The sequence below is a fragment of the Sus scrofa genome, chromosome 6, assembly GCF_054392235.1.
Source record: "Sus scrofa isolate SSC_HxYL_T2T_F1_AM1 chromosome 6, Sscrofa_HxYL_maternal_Yorkshire_Landrace_v2.0, whole genome shotgun sequence".
Taxonomy (NCBI): Eukaryota; Metazoa; Chordata; class Mammalia; order Artiodactyla; family Suidae; genus Sus; species Sus scrofa.
The window spans coordinates 14,231,624-14,253,766 of record NC_139388.1 but is presented as its reverse complement, the minus strand read 5'-3'; the positions used below and the strand labels follow the sequence as shown (position 1 = coordinate 14,253,766).

Below are 22,143 nucleotides of genomic sequence, written 5' to 3'. Positions count from 1 at the left end.
GAGCTATGGTGTAGGTCACAGATGCAGCTCAGATCCCGTGTTGCTGTTGCTCTGTCGTAGGCCGGCAGGTATAGCTCCAATTGGACCTATGCCTGGGAACCTCCGTATGCCGCCAGTGCGGCCCTAAAAGACAAAAAAAAAATTTTTTTTTAATAAAAAAGACTGTACTGTGCTCAAGTGGAATTTACCCCAGACATGCAAGGTTGGTTTATCATCTGAAAATCAATTAATGTAATATATCAATAGAATAAAGGCCAAAAACCAAATGATCATCTTATAGACTCAAAAAAAAGCATTTGAAAAATTCAACATCCCTTTTGATAAAAACACTCAACAAACTTGGATAGAAGAAATTTCCTAACCTGATAAATAGCATCTACAGAAACCCCACAGCTAACATCATGTTTATTGGTAAAAGACAGATGCTTTGCCCCTGCCAAGATCAGGAACAAAACAAGGATATTAGCTTTTGTTTCTTCTCTTCAACACTGTAGTGGAGGTTCTAGCCAGGGCACTTAAGCCAGAAACGAAATAAAAAGTCCTTCAGATTGGAAAACAGAAAGTCTGCATATGTAATTTAAAATTTTCCAGTGATTATTTTTAAAAAGTAAAACAAGAGTTCCCGTTGTGGCTCAGTGGGTTTAGAACCCATTGTAGTCTTGTGAGGATGTGTTTGATCCCTGGCCTCACGCAGTGGGTTAAGTACCTGGTGTTGCCACAAGTTGCAGCACAGGTTGCCAATGCCGCTCAAATAGTGTTGCTATGGCTGTGGCATAGCCTGGCACCTGCAGCTCCAATTTGACCTAGCCTGGGAACTTCCATATGCCACAGGTGTAGCTGTAAAGAGAAAAAAAATAAAAAGTAAAACAGAAATAGGAGAAAATGGAGTTCCCATCGTGGCACAGTGGTTAATGAATCTGACTAGGAACCATGAGGTTGCAGGTTCGATCCCTGTTCTTGCTCAGTGGGTTAAGGATCTGGCGTTGCCATGAACTGTGATGTAGGTCACAGACGCGGCTCGAATCCTGCGTTGCTGTGGCTCTGGCGTAGGCCGGTGGCTGCAGCTCCAATTTGACCCCTAACCTGGGAACCTCCTTGTGCGGTGGGAGCAGCCGAAGAAATGGCAAAAAGACACACACACACACAAAAAAAGAAATAGGAGAAAATAACAATTTAGAAATAACATATTTGTTTAACCCATTATATCCAAAATACCATTGAAGTATGTAATTACTATAAAATGGCATTGATAAAATGTTTTACCTTATTTATTTTTGTGAGTCTTTGAAATCCAGTGTATATTTTACCCATCATAATTGGGCCACATCACATTTCAAGTGCCTAGTAGCCACAAGTGGTTAGCGCTGCTGTATTGAACAGTGCAGGATCTGGGCTCTTGAGCACGTCAGTCCCAGCCTCAGGTTGCCGCTGTGAAATACCCTAACTCTTTCGTACTGTGAAATAGCATAACTCTTCCCTATCTCTTTGTCCAGGTTTAGCCAAAACAATATGCCACAAAACATTATAGCCACATAGTCACCAACTCACATATTATTTTTATTTTATTTTTTTTTTGTCTTTTTGCTATTTCTTGGGCCGCTCCCGCGGCATATGGAGGTTCCCAGGCTAGGGGTCTAATCGGAGCTGTAGCTACTGGCCTACGCCAGAGCCACAGCAACGTGGGATCTGAGCCGCGTCTGCAACCTACACCACAGCTCACGGCAATGCCGGATCATTAACCCACTGAGCAAGGGCAGGGACCGAACCCGCAACCTCGTGGTTCCTAGTCAGATTCGTTAACCACTGTGCCACGACGGGAACTCCCCAACTCACATATTAAAGTTTTTTCTAGGAGTTCCCATCTTAGCACAGCAGAAACAAATCCAACTAGACGTTGCAGGTTCAATCCCTGGCCTTGCTCAGTGGGTAAAGGATCGGCATTGCCATGATAGGCCGCAGACATGGCTTGGATCCCAAGTTTCTGTGGCTGTGGCATAGGCCGTTGGCTACAGCTCCGATTAGATTGCTAGCCTGGGAACCTCCACGTGCCACAGATACAGCCTTAAAAAAAAAAAAAAAAAAAGGCAAAAAATAAATAAAATTTTTTCTACGCATTCTTGCTTATTCTAAGAAAAATACTTTCTACATATTTTGCTTAATTTATTACTTGGTTTACAGTGTTATATTCCCAAAATGTCAACTACATTCTGAATGTGTTATAAATTTAACAGTAAATATCAAATATAAATATGAATTATCCCTGTTCCTCCTTCCATTAAAATGATGATCTTGTCACATAAATGAAATTGTATGATACCTGTCAGTGATATTGACCATTGTCAATAAGTTTTGTGAATAGTAGTGATGGTATTTTTTAGTTTACCAATGAAAGCTGAAAAGGACCTCTGATTAACTTGATTCAGCCCCTGAAACTTCCTACTTTCTGGAAAGACATTTTTTGAAAGAATAGGACATTGTTTCTAAGGACCAATTCTTTTTGCAGAATCGCCTCTATCAAGCCATTCAGAGAGCTGATGACATCTTGGACCTGAAGTTCTGCATGGATGGGGTTCAGACTGCTTTGAGAAATGAAGATTATGAGCAGGCTGCAGCCCACATTCATCGCTACTTGTGCCTGGACAAGTCAGTTATAGAGCTCAGCCGACAGGGCAAAGAAGGTTCGCATCCCAAACTATTGATTTTTAACTTAGTTACAGCGTCTGTAATCAAGTTTAAGCATTTGTAATTTCTCATTTAGTTACAAGCATTGGTAATCTGATTTAGACAAATTAAACCAGGAAAAAGATATCTGTCAACAGATTTCTTTGGAGTTCCTGCTGTGGCGCAATGGGATCGAAAGCAGCCTGGGAGTACTAGGATGCAGGTTCAGTCCCCAGCCCACCACAGTGGGTTAGGATCATTATCACAGCTGCAGCTTAGGGTTGTGAGTGTGGCTTAGATCTGATCCTTGGCCTGGGGACTCCATGTGCCAGGAAAAAACAAAGAAAAGAAAAAAAGAAATGTCTCTGGTATTAGACCCAGTATAGGTCTTAGACCATCCCAGGGCAGATGTTGTTTTTCCTGCTTTATAAAAAAGGAAACTGAGAGTTCCCATCATGGCTCAGTGGTTAATGAATCCAACTAGGAACCATGAGGTTGTGGGATCGATCTGTGGCCTTGCTCAGTGGGTTAAGGATCCAGTGTTGCTGTGAGCTGTGGTATAGGTCACAGACACGCCTCGGCTCTGGCGTTGCTGTGGCTGTGGCATAGGCAGGCGGCTACAGCTCCAATTAGACCCCTGAGAACCTAGCCTGAGAACCTCCATATGCTGCAGGTGCGGCCTTAGAAAAGACAAAAAGACAAAAAAATAAAATAAAATAATAAAAATAAAAAAGGAAATTGAATCCAGATCTACTGTTCTTCTGGCCAGTGAATTCTTTACCCTTGACCACATTGCCTATTTATAAAGTTGAAATTCGGATCTTAGCTTGGTATTCTGGGCCTTCCATGATCTCAGCCCATTCTATCTCTCTAGCCTTATTTCATGCTGTTCACTCATGCATCCATTCCGTTCATTGTGCACATATTTATTGAGCTCCTCTAAATACCAAGGAATGTAGTACTTCAGCACTCTTCATCTTGCTGTTTCTAATCCTTGGCTCATTTTACTCCCTTTGCCTGAAATATATGTTCCCCCATTCAGGCCCTGCCAATCTTTGAGAGAATAGGATATCATCTCTAGGAAGCCTTTTCTGACTTCTTCAACCAGAAATATGACTTGTGGGCACCTTTCTTATAACACTCACCCACTGAATTTTTTTTTCCTTTTTAGGGGTGCACCTGTCACACACAGAAGTTCCAAGGCTGTAGGTTGAATCATAGCTAAAACTGCCAGCCTACGACACAGCCACAGTAATGCTTGACCCAAGCCACATCTATGGTGCACCTTGCAGCAGTGCCAAATCCTTAACCAGCTGAGCAAGGCCAAGGATCAAACCTGCATCCTCATGGATACTGGTTGGATTCTTAACCCACTGAGCCCCAACAGGAACTCCTACTGAATTTTATTATAGTTATTCGCATACAAATCTTATCCTTTTCACTTGATTGTAACTTCTGTGACTTCATTTCTAAATCATCCATATCGCTGATACAGTATCTCGCACATGTTAAGTGCATAATACATATTTTTGGAATGCACAAAGTGGCATATAGCCAACAGTACCATTTGTTACATTAATTCTCTTCCAATTGTGTAGGCAGCATGATTGATGCCAACCTGAAATTGCTGCAGGAAGCTGAGCAGCGTCTCAAAGCCATTGTCACAGAGAAGTTTGCCATTGCAACTAAGGAAGGGGATCTGCCCCAGGTGGAGCGCTTCTTCAAGATCTTCCCACTGCTGGGTTTGCATGAGGACGGACTAAGCAAGTTCTCAGAATACCTTTGCAAGCAGGTATGGCCCCAGTTGCTTGGCCAGATAACCTTACAGTTCTCTGCCTACAGATTGGTACACTGGATGGATCCAGTTTCTGTGGATACTTTTTCACCTCTGGATTTGACTCCCTCTTTCTGTTGTACCCTGGCAGGACTGGATGAATATATTCATTCAGCACTTATCTATTGCCATTCTACTCTGTATCAGGCATGGTCTGGACCTCTGCTGATGCACATTTATTTCCAACAGACCAAGTGAAAGTATGGGAAAATTAAAATGCAGATTCTCTGACAAGTCGAGTCACCCTTTCCAAGCTATCAGCCAGGGACTGACTTCTTTTAAGAGCATCCAGGAAGTTCTTGTAGTAGCTCAGCAGAAACAAATCTGACTAGCATCCACGAGGACACAGGTTCGATCATCCCTGGCCTCACTTAGTGGGTTAAGGATCCAGTGCTCCTGTGAGCTATGGTGTAGGTTGCAGATGAGGCTCAGGTCTGGTGTTGCTGTGGCTGTGGCTGTGGCTGGCAGCTGAAGCTCCAATTCACCCCAGCCTGGGAACCTACATATGTCACAAATGTGGCCCTGAAAAGACAAAAGACAAAAGACAAAAAAAAGCATTCAGAGATGTTGTTTAGTGGTTTTACAACTTCATAACTAAGTTTGAGTCTCAAAATCAGACTTGGCGACAGTGGCAGGAACAGGCTTGTGGAGTTCCCAGTGTGGCTCAGCTGGTTAAGACATAGCATCCATGAGGGTGCATGTTCAATCCCTAGCCTCCTCAGTGGGTTAAGGATCCAGTGTTGCCGCAGGCTGTAGGGTAGGTTGTAGATGTGGTCCAGATCCCACATTGCTGTGGCTGTGGCATAGGCCAGCAACTGCAGCTTGGATTCAACCCCTAGACTGCGAACGTCCATATGCCACTGATACGGCCATTAAAAAAAATTTTTTTTTAAACCAGGCTTGCATTTCAGAAACTGAGAGGTCACTTAAGTTTAAAACTGGGAGTTCCCGTGGTGGCGCAGTGGTTAACGAATCCAACTAGGAACCATGAGGTTGCAGGTTCGATCCCTGCCCTTGCTCAGTGGGTTAACGATCCGGCATTGCCGTGAGCTGTGGTGTAGGTCGCAGATGCGGCTTGGATCCTGCGCTGCTGTGGCTCTTGTGTAGGCTGGCAGCTATAGCTGCAATTCGACCCCTAGCCTGGGAACCTCCATATGCTGCAGGAGCGGCCCAAGAAATGGCAAAAAGACAAAAAAAAAAAAAAAGATTAAAACTGAAAAAGAAACAGATTCCAGTTAAAGTCTCAGTCCACCCTCCTCCCCAAAACCTTAGATGAAGAAAAGCAAATATCAGTAGGCATGTGTGCACAGGGTTGTTGTTTGTTTTTTAACTATGTATCAGAGTGCATTCCCCCCACCGGCACCCAGTTCTGTACAATGGAACACTACTTTCCCATTAAGAAAAATGAGATAGTTCCATATGTGCTGACATAAGTGGTTTGTTAAGTAATAATATGCTATTGCTCCTGTTTAAAATAAGAGGGTGTCGATAAAGATGTATACCTGTATAAGCATAGGATATTTTTGGAACAGTTAGCAGTAGTCACCTCTCAGGAGGAGACTTAGACCAAAAGACATAAGTAAGAGGAAGAACTACTTTTTACCAAAAACTCCTTTTTTTTTTTTTTTTTTCTTGCCTTTTTAGGGCCGCACCGGCGGCATATGGAGGTTCCCAGGCTAGGGGTCCAATTGGAGCTGTAGCTGCTGGCCACAGCCACAGCAATGCAGGATCCAAGCCACGTCTCTGACCTATACCACAGCTCACGGCAATGCCAGATCCTTAACTCACTGAGCAAGGGCAGGGATCGAACCTGCAACCTCATGGTTCCTAGTCCAATTCGTTAACCACTGAGCCATGACAGGAACTCCAAAAATTCCCTCTTTCTTTTGAATGTTTAAGTGTGTTGTACCCATTCTAAAAATTAATTAACTGGGGAGTTCCTGTCTTGGCGCAGTGGAAACGAATCCAAATGAGAGCCATGAGGGTTCGATCCCTGGCCTCGCTCAGTGGGTTAAGGATCCAGCTTTGCCATGAGCTGTGGTGTAGGTTGCAAACACAGCTCGGATCTGGTGTTGCTGTGGCTCTGGCATAGGCTGGCAGCAACATCTCTGATTAGACCCCTAGCCTGAGAACCTCCATATGCTGCAGGTGTGGCCCTAAAAGACCAAAAGACAAGAAAAAAAAATTAAAATTAAAATTAAAATTAACTAAAAAAATAATAGTTGGTAATGGTTAACTGAAAAAAGTGCTAGTGCTCCCAAGAGCTGCTGATCCTGCTGCACCACAGTGGGAACTCCTGTGGTCCTTTTTTTTTTTTTTTTTGCTCTTTAGGGCCACACTTGTGGCATATGGAGGGTCCCAGGCTAGGGGTTTTATAGGAGCTACAGATGCTGGCCTGCGCCACAACCACAACAGCGTGGGATCCAAGCCACGTCTGCAGCCTACGCCACAGCGTTCAACGACACTGGATCCTTAATCCACTGAGCAAGGCCAGGGATCGAACCTGCAACCTCATGGTTCCTAGTCAGATTCATTTCTGCTGCAGCATCATGGGAACTCCAGTACTTTTTTTGTAATCAGTACTTTGTCATCTGAAACCTGGAAATGACTTCTGTTAATCAGTTTTAAAGTCCCTTTCTCAGTATACCCAGATTCCTTGCCCTGCTAAACAAAGCACCATTAATAACAACTTTGAGTTATACTTTGAAACAGTTATTGAAACTTGCAACTCTTTCCCTAGTTTAATGGCAATAGACATTATCAAAGAAAGGAAAGCATTATTTATACCTCCCAATGGAAGAAGAGTTACCACTGTGTTAAGTTCTTTGTCTTGCCTGAAGCCCAGACAACTCAGAGCCCCCCAGAAACATTCTTCTGTGCTGCTTAGGTTTTCAGGCATCAAGGGACACATGGAAAAAAGAAAGCCAATGGCAGGTCTTTTTGGAAAACAGAGGCTGGCCTTTGATCTAAGAAGTATTTGTGGATTTTCTACTTTTTTCAGGTGGCCAGTAAAGCTGAGGAGAATCTACTCTTGGTTCTCGGGACAGATATGAGCGATCGAAGAGCTGCAGTCATCTTTGCAGATACACTCACTCTTCTGTTTGAAGGCAAGCCTCTTTCTCCACCCTCCAATACTGCTCACACCTGCTTCCTAGATTTTCTTCTTTTCTCACTAGTTTGATTCCTTTAATTTAATCTTATGGTTTTCTATGTATTGATTTATTGGAGAATTAACTTCCCAATTCAGTATCTAACAAGCAAAAATTAGAATCTTTCAGATGCTTTGATTCTCCCTAGCCCTCAAGACCCAAACTCTGAGTCAATTTAACCCTAAAATATGTGGGAGAAGAGTGATGCTCATTTCAAAAGATACTCCTGTAGAAACTTTCCATATAACTTATCAAATGTCTGCTAGTATACCAAACATTGTGCATATTTAACAGATTTGCTCAGCCTCTCCTGGCACTGACAAGAACCATTTTTTTTTTTTCATTTGGGGAAGTAAAACAGCCAAAAAGGGTTGTGTTAGATCCCAGGTCAGTCCTGGATAGAAGAAAGGAGTTTATCTTGCAGGAAGAATATTTGGAATCCAACCCTCTCACTCTCTCCCTTCTAGGGATTGCCCGAATTGTGGAGACCCATCAACCAATAGTGGAAACCTATTATGGGCCAGGGAGACTTTACACCCTGATAAAATATCTTCAGGTGGAATGTGACAGACAGGTGGAGAAGGTGGTAGACAAGTTCATCAAGCAGAGGGACTACCATCAGCAGGTGAGCAGGGGACGCTTACAGGTAGTTTGGAAGCAGACATTAGCCAGCGACACTGAATAGAATAAATTGCAGGGGTGGGAGGAGTGAAAAAAGATGCAGCTGGGAGAAAAATGCCGAATGCAGACTGGCCTGCATGTTGCCCCTCACCAGCTTCACTTGAACTTGAGGTGTTATATCAAGATGATGACGGCCTCAGTACAAGACTGAGAAGGAAATACAAAGGGCTTCCTAAAAGGAACATAACAGAAGCATTAGATCACTTCTCTATCACAGAATATCCAACAAAGCCTTCTGGTGATTTGATGAGAATTTTATTTTTTAAGGTTTTATTCAGTATTAAGTAATTTGTCGCAGATTTCTCCTTCGATTCTTGAATACTAAAGGTAACATTGACTTTTTCAGAACGTTGTTTCTCCAAACCTTTGAGCAGATAAACTGTAGGAGTAGCCCCACACAATTTTATTCCTAGGAGACTCTAGACAGTAGTCCATTGGAACACCACTAGCATCACTTTTAAGTGTGATACTATAGGTGAACTTTAGCCTGTAATCTTTGGGAAGTTCCCTTGTGACAAAGCAGCTTAAGGATCCTGCATTTCTGCAGCTGTGGTGCAGGATGCAGCTGCAGTGCGACTTCAGTCCCTGATTCTTGGAACTTGCACATGCTGAGAGTGTAGCCCAAAAAAAAAGAAAGAAAAAAGAAAAAAATCCTTGGCTCCTCAACCTGAGAGCCTACTTTTTGGCTTGTCTGTTAAACAAACCAAACTTAAACATTCTTATGCCAGAAGCCTGGAGTGACTTGCAAGAGGCAGATAGAAGGGGTAGGGAGGGGAAGAACATTTTCATTTCTGTGGTGTATTGCAGTTCCGGCATGTCCAGAACAACTTGATGAGAAATTCTACATCAGAAAAAATAGAACCAAGGTAATAATCCTCTTTTCTTCAGCACATAAGAGTTTGACTTGGTAATCAAGTATCATTCAGAGACTACTCTCTAACAGTGTGGTTTATGTTTAAATATACTTTATCTGTGACTCTTTTTTTAATGAAATATAGCATATAAAGAAAAGCACATGTATAGCCTTTGTTTTGTAAAGAATAGATCGTCAGCAAGACTTTTGAAGTCCCCAAAGTGACTCCTCTCCTCTCCCTCCCCCAAAGATAACTACTGTCCCATAATTTTAAACTTTAACTTTTTTCTAGTGAAAGTAACATATGCTTATTAAAAGAAATTCCAGAAATTCCCATTGTGGCTCAGTGGGTTCAGAACCCGACTAGTATCCATGACAATGCAGGTTTGATCCCTGGCCTCACTCAGTGGGTTAAGGATCCAACGTTGCTGTGAACCGTGTTGTAGGTCGCAGATAGAGCTAGGATCCTGTGTTGCTGTGGCATAGGCTGGGAGCTGCAGCTCCAGTTCAACCCTAGCTTGGGAATTTCCGCATGCTACAGGTGCGGCATTAAAAAGAAAAAGAAAGAAATTCCAAACATAAAAATGTATTCATTCAATCAACAAATTTTTACCAAATACATACTATATACCAGGCATTGGTCCTTTCTTGGTACTGGGGATATGTCAGCAAACACAACAAGCAAAACAGACATAATTCTTTCTATGTGGCATCTATAGCTTATAAAGAAGACAAATAATAACTGACACACCTATAGAGTGTACTATGTGCCAGACATTGTTCTAAGCACTTAACAAATATTAAATCATTTAATCCAGGGTTTCTCAGTCTCTGTACTATTGGCATTTTACCTGTATGATTTCTTTTTTTTTTTTTAATCTTTTTACGGCCACACCTGCAGCATATGGAAGTTCCCAAGTTAGGAGTTGAATCAAAGCTGCAGCTAAGGCCTATGCCACAGCCATGGCAACATCAGATCTGAGTGGCATCTGCAATGTATGCCACAGCTTGCAGCAACACTGGATCCTTAACCTACTGAGCGAGACCAGGGGTAGAACTCACATCCTCACAGAGACAGCATCAGGAACCACAACAGGAACTCCGTAGCTGTATAATTTCTTTGTCGTGAAAACTACCTGTGCCTTGTATTATGTTTATCAGCATCCTTGGCCTCTACCCGCAAGATACTGGTACTGCGATGTCATCTGCCAAATATACCTGGAGAGATAAAGTCACCGCTATCTGAAATCACTGATTTAATCCATAAACTCTTTTTATAGATGAGGAAACTGAAGCCTGTAGAGGCTAAGTGACTTGCCCAGGATCGTACAACTAGAAAGCAACAAAGCCAGGAATAGAATCCGAGCAGTCTGACTCTAGAGTTGGTGCTGTCGATTACAATATATTAAGTATAGAGTACAGAGAAGCATGAATAAAGGGATGTAACCTAAATCGATGAAGTTCAAGGAAAAAAATCCTGAGGAAATGACTTTAAATCTGAAACTTCAAAAGTGGGGAGTTCCCTCCTGACTCAGTGGGCTAAGAACCTGACAATGTCACTCTTGTGGCTTTGGTTACAGCGACAGCATGAGTTTGATCCCTGGTCTGGGAACTTCTGTATGCCACGGATGCAGCCAAAAAACCTCCCCCACAACAAAATAAATAGGAATAAGAGGTGAAATGTGTTCCAGGTAGAGTGAGGAAAGCACGTGCAAAGACCCGGTGTGTTTGAAAAACTGAAAGACGGCCAGTATTGTTGAAGTGCTGAGAGTTGGGGAGAGCCTTATATGAGATGCATCTAATGAGGCTGTTAGGCCATTCAGTGTCTTGTATCCTAAGACCTATGGACATCATATGATTATGATATGACCAGGTTTATGTCTTGAAAAGATCTCTTGGACTTCAATGTGGAAAAGAGTTAATTTTGTCTATGATGTGAGGGAGAAGATGAACTTCATTCTTTGCAATGTGAGTTTTGTTATCCCAGCACAATTTGTTGAAAAGACTGTTCTTTCCTTATTGAGTTGTTTTAGCTTTCTTATTGGAAATCAGTTGATCATAAATATGAAGGTTTCTGGACTCTCAGTTAATCTGTATGTCTATCCTTATGCCAGTAAAACCACACTGTCTTGTTTGCTGTAGCTCTGTAGTAAATTTTAAAATTGAAAAGTGTGAGTCTTCCAACTTTTTTTCCCTAAAATTGATTTCTTCCACATGAAGCGTATATAATTTTTATTCAAACCACTAACAAAAATACATCTCCCAATCTTTTATTTAGCCCTGACAGGATTTTAGGGGGTGAATAATTCAGGTGACACATGTAAATGGAATATGTTGTTGACAGCTGTCTCTGATTATAATTGGGCCAGCAGAGCTAGGATGACCGTCTGGCAGAGCTGACCCTTCTGGGCCCAGTGGGAGGGGGGAGTTTGGGACTGTGTTTGCCCTGTAGCTCTTATATCTGAAGGAATCCAGTCTCCTGCTTATTCCTTCCACTCCGTGTGTCTCAGGGAACTGGATCCTATCTTGACTGAGGTCACCCTGATGAATGCCCGCAGTGAGCTGTACTTACGCTTCCTCAGGAAAAGGATCAGCTCGGATTTTGAGGTGGGGGACTCCATGGCTTCAGAGGAAGTAAAACAAGGTAAAAGGCATTTCCCATGTTCTCTGGGATGGGTTGGAATATAGTTGGCACTGTTTTGTAATAGTTAAGCCACAAATCTTTTAATAAGAAAATAACTGGGGCTTTTGGTCTCTGGTTCTGTGGACAGACTGACTCCCAGGAAGAAATCTACACTTAGCAAATTTTAGAACTGGGTTGGATCTTTGAGGCCATCTAATCATTTTACTGATAAGGGAAGCTAAAGGCAAGAATGGTTAAATGATTTTCTTCTGTTCTTTTCCCCACACCGTGTTTCCTCACCAGCTCAGAGTTAGGGATTGGTGTTAAGTAGGTGATATGTGTACACTATAGATGGACAGATAGATACGAATACAAAGACAGATATAATTCCATGAGGACACTTTAAGGAATGAGAGGAATATTATACAACTGGATTGTGGCTCTTATTAAAAACTTTATAAAGCTACTTAAAAAAAATCATTGAATTACACATATACAGTGGGTGAATCTTATGGTATATAAATTATATCTTAGTGTAATACTGAGGTGTAATCTTGAGAAAAGAATATATATATAAAGAAAGCATTTCATTCTTTCCCTCAGTCTCCCAGTTCCCACAGTCTCAATTTTTGAAGCAAAAAATATGTTGAATAAAAACATGTCATAGTCTTATTTCACTGACAGATTAACGCTCTAGGTTTTTAAGGAGACCATTTAATTACTACTGGTTAAATATATCCAGGTTTCCTAAATTGGAAACCTGAAACTAATCTACCATCTATGGCATTCTGCATGGCTTGTAGCAATAATGCAAGGCAAGGGTTTTTTTTGTTTGTTTGTTTTTGTCTGCACCCACAACATGTGGAAATTCCTGGGCCAGGGATCAAACCTCTGCCATGGCAACAACCTGAGCTGCTGCAATGGCAACACTGGATCCTTAGCACACTACACCACAAAGGAACTCCCAAGGGAATTATTTGTATGACCCAAGTGGTAATGCCTTGAATTTGTATTTAAGGAAAATATAATCTCATTTAGGGTTTGGTGCTGACTGCTATTAGTAATGACCATGTATGTTCACAGTTATGCTGTTTAATACAGAAGCCACAAGCCACATGTGACTATTTAAATTTAATTAGCAATAAATAAATAATTTTAAAAAAGAAAATTTAATTAGGAGTTCTCATTGTGGTTCATCAGGTTATGAACCTGACTAGTATCCTTAAAGATGTGCGTTCAATCCCTGGCCCCACTCAGTGGGTTAAGGATCCAGTGTTACTTCAAGCTGTGGTGTAAGTCACAGATGCAGCTCGGATCCGGTGTTGCCGTGGTTGTGGTGTAGGTCCCAGATGCAGCTCAAATCTGGTGTTGCTGTGGCTTTGGAGTAGACCTGAAACTGCGGCTGTGATTCAGCCTCTAGCCTGGGAGCTTCCATATACCATAGATGTGGCTGTAAAAACGAAGAAAAGAAAAGGAAAAAAAAAAATTTTTACTTTGGTTCCTCAATCATATTAAGCACTTTTTTTGTTTTTTTTGGCCACATCTGTGGCATGTGGAAGTTCCCAGGCCAGAGATCGAACCTGGAACACAGCAGTGACAATGCCAAATCCTTAACCAGTAGGCCACCAGGAACACCATATAATAAAGCACATTTTAAGTGCTTAATAGTGGCTATCATATTAGACAACACAGATTTAGAACACTCCCGTCAACATGGATTTAGATTCCCCTTACTACAGAAAATTCTGTTGGACAGCACATTCTTTTGGTTAGAGAATGAAATGTTCTGTACCTAATATATTAGTCTTTGGCCTGGAAATGTATATCTTTTGAGTCTTAATAATTCTAAGGAAAAAATAGAAAAGAAGTAGTAAGTTTTTTGTACAGTAATATTAACTAAAATTTCCAGTTACTATGATTCCCAGTTATCTCTAATGACAGAAGTTTGAAAATAACCCAGGTGTCTAAAAATAGAATAATTTCAAAAATAAAGACTCTCTAGGAGTTCCCGTTGTGGCTTAGCAGGTTAGGAACCTGACTAGTATCCATGAGGATGCAGGTTTGATCCCTAGCCTCACTCAGGTTAAGGATCCAGTATTGCCTCAAGTTGTAGTATAGGTCACAGGTGCTGCTCAGATCTGATGTTGCTGTGGCTGTGGTATAGGCCTGCAGCTCCAGTTCCACCCCAACCCAGGAACTTCCATATGCCACAGCTTTGGCCCTAAAAAGCAACAAAAAAAAAAAAAAAAAAAAAGTAAGTTAAAATGAAGACCAGGCAAAGCTATGTAGAAACACTGAAATATTTATTTTATATATATATACATTTTTTTTTCTTTTTTCTTTTTTGTCTTTTTAGGGCTGCACCCGCACCATATGGAGGTTCCCAGGCTAGGGGTCAGATTGGAGCTATAGTTGCTGGCCTACACCACAGCCACAGCAACTCAGGATCTGAGCCATGTCTGTGACCTATACCACAGTTCATGGTAACACTGGATCCTTAACCCACTGAGCAAGGCCAGGGATCGAAACTGATCTTCATGGATGCTAGTCAGATTTGTTTCCACTGAGCCATAAATGGGAACTCCTGAAATATTTATTATATAATTTTTAAACAGAAGACAAAATTGTATTGGTACCGTGATTATTAGCCATATAAATTATGTACAGATATTGAACAGAGACTAGAAAGGAACGTGAAAATATGAGAAAAGTTGATCTATTTCCCTTGGGGAAGAAGAGTGAGTATTCCTTTCCTGGCTGTCCCCTAGAGCACCAGAAGTGTCTGGACAAACTCCTCAATAACTGCCTACTGAGCTGCACCATGCAGGAGCTAATTGGTCTCTATATTACCATGGAGGAGTACTTCATGCGGGAGACTGTCAACAAGGTAGGACAGAGGACACATCCCTGGGACATGGGGCTTCCTGTCCAAGAAGCCAGGCTGAAGGGAATGGCTGAGACATGTCATATTTCTTGGTCCTGCTTTGAGAATACCCTTGCATGTAGACTGAGTGTACTGCTTTAAAGGGCATCTGTGGAGTGGTTGTGCTCCTCATGGACCCAGCTGGGACTTCTTTCCCAAGGATCACAAAAGAGCACCTTGGCTCCTCAGGGAGCTTCCCTGCCTCCCTGAGGACATATGTGGGTGAGGAGCCTTGGGGAAGAAGGGCCTCACCTGGTGTCTTACATCCCATGAAACAGATGCTCCCAAGACAAACGCCCTAAATAATTTCTTAACACGGTGATCGGTAGAAAAGTGAGCGATTTTGGCAAAGAGGAGCCACACTAACCTGTGACCAGAATAAGCTATGTTGGGAAAAACATGGACAAGGTACAGAAAAGGGGGCAGAGCCACGGCCTTTTTCAGAACTGTGTAGAACAGTGACATGCAGAACTGGGGCCCTTATTGGGCGCTTTGCTTTTTTCCCAGGCTGTGGCTCTGGACACCTATGAGAAGGGCCAGTTGACATCCAGTATGGTGGATGATGTCTTCTACATTGTTAAGAAGTGCATTGGCCGGGCTCTGTCTAGCTCCAGCATTGACTGTCTCTGTGCCATGATCAACCTTGCCACCACAGAGCTGGAGTCTGACTTCAGGTATAGTTGATGCCCTTTCTACTTTCTAGGAGGCAAAAAGGTCCTAATAGTGATTGATTCCTGAGGCCCATTTTGTTTCTTCCTTTTTTTCCTTATGATTCTAGTTCACTTCTATTCAGGATATAAGCTTCTATCCATAGCACAGCATCCTTGACTCCAGGCAGTTGTCTAGCAACCAGACATTTTATAGGCCACATCTGTGTTCCCTGGACTGGATTGGAGGAGTTACTAGCCCTCAGACCTAGGAAAAAGAACAGATGGCTCTGAGGAAGGCAATAGTTGTAGCACTGATAGTTGCCATTGCTACAGGCCAGGCATTGTGCTGATTTCCTGTTTCTGTTCAGTCCTAAAAATAACCCTATGAGGTAGGAACCACTAGGTCTTTTTTGTAGATGAGGAAACCGGGGCTCAGGGAGAGCATACATCTCAAATGGTAGAATATGGAAGAGAGTCTGACTTTCAAAACTTATTCTCTCATCAACACTTGCACTTGAAAGGTAGTGCCTTTCACTAAGCTGTACTGCCTTCTCTTGTGGAGCTCAGTGGTCTTAAGTGAAAGTCTCATAGGGAGTAAAGAGTTGGCCAGTCTCTTCTGTGTGTTGTTGTCACATCAGTGAGTCCTGGTGGCTGTCATATCAGTTGACCTCTCTCAGATCTCGGCTGCTCAAGGTCTCCTGTGATCTCAGAGATGGTTATTCCCCCGAGAGAACAGTTCATGCTGCTGGGTCAGGACAGTGAGCCCTCTGGTGCTGCTGTCCTGGAGGCCAGCTGAGCGCTGTCAATCCTTATATGCTCTTCTGCCCCCAGGGACGTTCTGTGTAACAAGCTGCGGATGGGCTTCCCAGCCACCACCTTACAGGACATTCAGCGTGGGGTGACAAGTGCCGTGAACATCATGCACAGCAGCCTCCAGCAGGGCAAATTTGACACTAAAGGCATCGAAAGCACTGATGAGGCCAAGCTCTCCTTCCTGGTAGGTAGGCCCACAGGCCCAGAGCTGGTCAGCATCTCTCAAAAGGTTAAACTAGCCGCAGTATAATCAGCTTTCAGCTGGAGACGTTCCTCTCATGTTTATATGGAAGGGAAACTCCTTTAGGGAAAGTCCTCCTAGAAGGTTCTGATACCGTTTCTTACCCAGGGAGCTGTTTCAGAGCAGCATGAGCCAAGACATGCAGTGTTCCCTGCCTGGAAAGCTGAGCACCTTGGCTCTCCTCAATGCTCATTCCGAAGAACACAACCTGGCTGTTTAGGGGGCTCCACTGAGTATCAAGCCTGGATTACATCTGTGCTAGGCTCCCAGACCACTTTTCTGAGGACATCCCACAGCATGGGTTGGGGGTGATTCTTTAGGCCTACCAGAATGCTTTCCTAGCACTCTTCATAGCCTTTTAACTTACTCTGAAAGGTGACCTTCTTAAAGCCCTGACTACCCAGAATGACAGATGGCAGCAAGTCTTACCAGTTGTGTGACAGCTGGGAAAAGCAAAGCATGGAAAGAAGAAAGGCTTTATACAGGGTAACAACCAGTTTGTGGTGAGCCAAAAAGAATGCAGATGAGTCCTGAGCCTATGATCAGGCCTTCATGGCACATGCTATCTCGGCATGTGTGAGTACAGTGTGGTCAGAAGTCATTCTGCTCTACCCCTGCATTGGCCACACTCTGAGTCTTCTTGGCTCCTGTGGTTCAGAACCTGAAAGAAACATCCAATAACAGGGCTCTCAATCAACAATCTACAAATTGGGTTTCTGAATACCCTTGGGTTGGATGCAAAAATGTATACATTTTTTTTTTTTCTGGAAGCAGGGTCCTTAGCTTTTATCACATTCTTGAAGGGCCTATGACACGAAGAGAGTTGAGATGTTTCTTTGAGAAACAGAAACCTAAACATGCTAATATCTACCCTGTCACTTGTGCAGGGCAACCCACAGTAACAGTCCTCAGATAGATCCCATATGAAGGCTATTTAGGCAGCCCCACTTTCTCTGTCATTGAAAATATTTTCTCTAAGCATAGATTCTCTCAATTTGGTATGTCATGGTTGTTGCAAAAAAGTATCAGCTCCAAGTAATTACTGCTTCTGCAATGCGGTACCTTTGGAACACTTGACTAAAATGTCTGGCAGCCAGCTTTGTATGATCAAGAACTGAAAAATTTTTCATTCTGTTTGCATTCTACAGAACTTGCTTTCATTCTCTCATTTCTGGCTTAGAAATGACTCCTTACTACCCACCACATCAAAACTGGCCATCTTTGGAGTTCTCACTGTGGCACAACGGGATCGGTGGCGTCTCTGCAGCGCTGAGCTGCAGATTCGATCCCTGGCCTAGTACAGTGGGTGAAGGATCCAGCCCTGCTGCAGCTGCAGCATAGGTTGCAACTATGGCTTGGATCTGATCCCTGGCCTGGGAACTCCATATGCCACAGGGTAGCCAAAAACATTTTTCTTTTAATTAAAAAAATTTTTTTAATTAAACTAGGTATCTTTGCCTGGCAGTTTGTTAAGGGCCTCCTGAATCTAACCACCCTATCACTCTAGTCCTGTTTCCCACCCCTTGGCTCCACAAGCCCCATTAGGCTGGCTGCCGTGTATACACATTTGTTGCTCCCATTCAGACAGCTTCGTTGTTTGAGGGTCCAGAAGATAAGGCCAACAAGAAAAGATCATGCTAAGTGCTTGGCGACAGTTTTCTAGTTTTCCTGATGCCAAGTACTTAAAATGTCATCACTCCCACTGTAGGGCCTATTTCTTATGTCACTTTGATTCATTTGGCTGTCAAGATGAATTCCCCAACAGTCTTGATACATCATTCTCTGTGAGCTGAGGATAAGCTCACTGTGAGCTGAGGATAAGCTCAGTGAATCCATGCTTACAAGGACTGTCAGTACAAGGAAACTTTGAAATCAATACCATTTGGACCCAAATCCATTTTTCCCTCATGACAGGTTTTTCTTATGCCCTCAAATGCCTTAGAAACATTTATGGTGTGGCCTTTATCCTTGAGCTGTCGTGACATTGCAGTTATTTCTTGTGATGTTAGTGGCCTTGTGTTGTGACATGCTGATGAAAGGCCTTTAAATCTTAACCATCCACCATGAAAGCGGCCTCAGTGACAAGGGCAGTCTTCTTGTGGAAGATAAGAGGGACGTCCTAATCTCAATCCCTCGGGTTCCACGATTCTTCTTTCACCCTCAGATTCCAGACTCGTCTCTCAGAATATGAGCTCATCTCTCTCCCTCACCCCTCCTTGCTGGTCATGCCACCAGCACACCAGTTCAAAGGCAGTGTGATCTTCTCCGACTCTGATTTCCCTACACACAGCCTCTGCATTAACATTCCTGAACCACAGCTGTGTTCATGCGACATTCACCCACTTTAAGTAATCCTCAGGGCCACCCCGTTGTCTACAGGACAGCATTAGCACCCACCTTCCAGGCTGACTTCACCCATCTCTGCAGCTCCATCCCTTGCCATTTCTCTGCACTTCTCTGTGCGTTGACTCCTAATCCTCAAATACTTTGGGGGATTTTCTGCCACTCTGCCCTTGCTTGTTATCCCTTCTCCAGAAGATAGTCATTCATTCAACTTACTGAGAAATGTCTGTTGTCAGCCACTGATTTAGGTTTTTGAGCTGTGCTGCCCAATATAATGTGGCTATTTAAATTCAACTTTAAGAGTTACCGCTGTGGTACAGTGATTTAATGATCCAGCATTGTCTCTGTGGCAGCATGGGTTCAAGTCCCAGCCTGGTGCAGTGTGTTAAGGATCTAGCATTGCTGCAGCTGTGGCTCAGATTCAGTCCCTGGCCCAGGAACTTCATTTATGCCTCGGTATGACCATTAAAAAAAAAAAAAAAAAATCCAATTCCTGAGGTTCCAGCCACATTTCAAGTGCTCAGTAGCCACACATGGCGAGGAGTACTGTACCAGACAATTCAGATTTAAAACATTTCCATCATTAAGAAAGTTCTGTTGGACAGGAGTTCCCATTGTGGATCCCTGGCCTCACTCAGTGGGTTAAGGATCTGGCGTTGCCATGAGCCATGGTGTAAGTTGCAGATGCGGCTCGGATCTGGCGTTGCTGTGGCTGTGGTGTAGGCTGGCAGCTGTAGCTCCCATTCAACCCCTAGCCTGGGACTCTCCATATGCCGCGGGTGCGCGCCCCCCAAAAAAAAGAAAAAAGAAAGTTCTATTGGACAGTGCGCTATGCTAGAGATATGGCTGTAAAGAAGACAGACTAGATCCCTGCCTTCGTGGAGCTCTCATTCTAGTGTAAAAGGCAAACAGGAAACACAAGACAACATCAGATAATCCCAAGTACCATTAAGAAAGTATCAAACAGGACACTGGGCTGGAAGGAGGCCAGTGGGAGTGGAGGAATGTTCTCACCCTCCTCTCCTGTCAGAATTATGTTCCAGCCTTTTAGATCCGCTCGATTATGGACTCTGCCATGGAGTTTCCGTCAATGCCTTCGTCCAAAACATTTGTTTCTTTCCTCTAAATGGTCGTAGCAGCTTGTACCTTAATTATCACTTTTGTCACATGCCGCTTTTCATAATCAGTGTTTCTGCACCAAACTCATCAATAAGGCAGTTGAGTTTTTTTTTTTGTTTGTTTGTTTGTTTTGTCTTTTTGCTATTTCTTGGGCCGCCCCCGCAGCATATGGAGGTTCCCAAGCTAGGGGTTGAATCGGAGCTGTAGCCGCCAGCCTACGCCAGAGCCACAGCAACGCAGGATCCGAGCCGTGTCTGCGACCTACACCACAGCTCACGGCAACGCCAGATCGTTAACCCACTGAGCAAGGGCAGGGACCGAACCCGCAACCTCATGGTTCCTAATCGGATTCATTAACCCCTGCGCCACGACGGGAACTCCGGCAGTTGAGTTTTGACAGAAGGAGACCTTGGCCTAGACTGGGGAGACGTAAAATCTAATCCTGACTCTAGCATTGTCCGTCTCTGAATTTCGGTCCTCCTACCCTGCTTTATTTTTCCTCATGGCAATTTTCCCTGCCTCACATTTTATTTATTATCTGACTTCCCTTCTGGAATGTAAATTCTGTAAAGGGGTAGATTCTATCAACTGCTTGCTTTTAAGTACCTAGAACAGTGCCTGGCACATATCGAGCACTTTATTTTTTATTTTTTATTTTTTTAGGATTTTTGCATTTTTACTTATAAGATTTTTTTCCATTATACTTGATTTACAGTGTTCTGTCAACTTCTACTGTACAGCAAAGTGACCCAGTCATACACATATATATATTCTTTTTCTCACATTATCCTCCATCATGTTGCATCACAAGTGACTAGATATAGTTCCCTGTGCCATACAGCAGGATCTCATTGCTTATCCACTCCAAATGCTATAGTTTGCATCTGTTAACCCCAAACTTCCAGTCCATCCCACTCCCTCCCCCTTCCCCTTGGCAACCAAGTCCATGAGTTTCTTTTCTGTGGAAGGGTTCATTTGTGCCGTATATTAGAGTCCAGATATAAGTGATATCATATGGTATTTGTCTTTCTCTTCTAACTTACTTAGTATGAGAGTCCCTAGTTCCATCCATGTTCCTGCAAATGGCATTATCTTGTTCTTTTTTTATGGCTGAATAGTATTCCATTGTGTATATTTACCACATCTTCTTAATCCATTCATCTGTCGATAGACATTTGGGTTGACTGGGAGTTCCCTTGTGGTGCAATAGATTGAAGATCTGGCATTGTCACTGCAGTGGCTCAGGTCACTGATGTGGTGCGGGTTCATTCCCTGGTCTGGGAACTTCTGCATGCTGCAGGTGCAGCCAAAAAAAAAAAGTTGACTGACCTTAGTGAATCATTTCACCTTCTTAGAAGTCTTGTTTCCCCCTGTGAGCTGGCTTGATAATACAGGTGACTCTTGAACAACATGAGTTTGAACTGCATCCACTTATATGTGGATGTTTTTCAATGATAAATACTACAGTACTACACGATTCATGGTTGGTTGATTCTGCAGATGGAGATGTATGCTGATTTTCAACTGTGCCCCAACCCCTATGTTGTTCAAAGTCAACTATCCTTGTTTTGCAGAAAGTATTTGGCAGAGCCAGAGAACTAATGGTTGAGAAAATGCCTCATAGGTGATAGGCTCTCAGGAAGCATTTCTTTAATGAATGCCAGCCTTGGCATCTCTGTTCTGGGCTTGGAAGTTTGGAGCCCCAGGACTGCTCCTAGACCTTCCTGCCTAAACATGGAGCAAAAATGACCTAAAACCTTGGGTCACTACCTCTGAGACCAGATGGCTTTGCTGCCTTTGTGTCAGGCCCAGGAGAAAGGGCGAGCCTGGTTCACCATTCTGCCCACTCTGAGACCTGAGCCTCAGGAGTACAGCTGTCAGCCAGTCTGACCTTGGAATGGGTACAAATAGCAGTGAGCAGGAAGTCACATTCTTCTGTCCTTGTTGCCCAGGTGACCCTGAACAACGTGGAAGTCTGCAGTGAAAACATCTCCACTTTGAAGAAGACACTGGAGGTACAGGACAAACTGCCTATCAGCTTTCAGTGGCTGCAGCCTCCCCAGGCCTCCCTTTAAGAGCAGGTCCAGTGCACTCCTCCTGGTGGGGGCTGTGGCATTCCCTGGCATTGAGGCAGCTCTTCTTCAGAGTACTTGAGGGGATTCATTAGTGATTGGCATGGTAGCAAGGTGTCTCTGAACTGTGGGAAGAGCTCTAACCCAGGAATTGGAGATCAGAATTCCGATTAGCTCTTCC

At 43.3% G+C, this 22,143-nt stretch overlaps 2 protein-coding genes across 4 annotated transcripts in view; one reads left to right on the top strand and one right to left on the bottom strand.

Annotated features, from left to right (window-relative positions):
- COG4 (component of oligomeric golgi complex 4) overlaps positions 1-22,143 on the top strand; it is a 31,577-nt gene that overhangs the window by 3,885 nt on the left and 5,549 nt on the right. For both annotated transcript variants that reach the window (XR_014804921.1, NM_001244337.1), the window contains 10 exon segments: positions 2,504-2,678; positions 4,260-4,453; positions 7,497-7,602; positions 8,112-8,269; positions 9,133-9,191; positions 11,689-11,822; positions 14,570-14,688; positions 15,232-15,398; positions 16,206-16,371; positions 21,843-21,905. Coding sequence is in view for 1 of the 2 variants with exons in the window: in NM_001244337.1 (NP_001231266.1) it covers positions 2,504-2,678; positions 4,260-4,453; positions 7,497-7,602; positions 8,112-8,269; positions 9,133-9,191; positions 11,689-11,822; positions 14,570-14,688; positions 15,232-15,398; positions 16,206-16,371; positions 21,843-21,905 (1,341 nt within the window). In the remaining variant the exon portion in view is untranslated.
- Positions 14,084-22,143, bottom strand: part of FCSK (fucose kinase) — a 34,513-nt gene continuing 26,453 nt past the window's right edge. The window contains exons 26-27 of one of the 2 annotated variants that reach the window (XR_014805526.1): positions 16,858-17,089; positions 14,084-15,639 (exon numbers count right to left, since the gene is read on the bottom strand). The gene's annotated coding sequence lies outside the window, so the exon portion shown is untranslated. Of the gene's footprint in view, positions 17,090-22,143 lie in introns of both variants that reach the window. The other variant, XR_014805525.1, reaches the window with a different exon arrangement.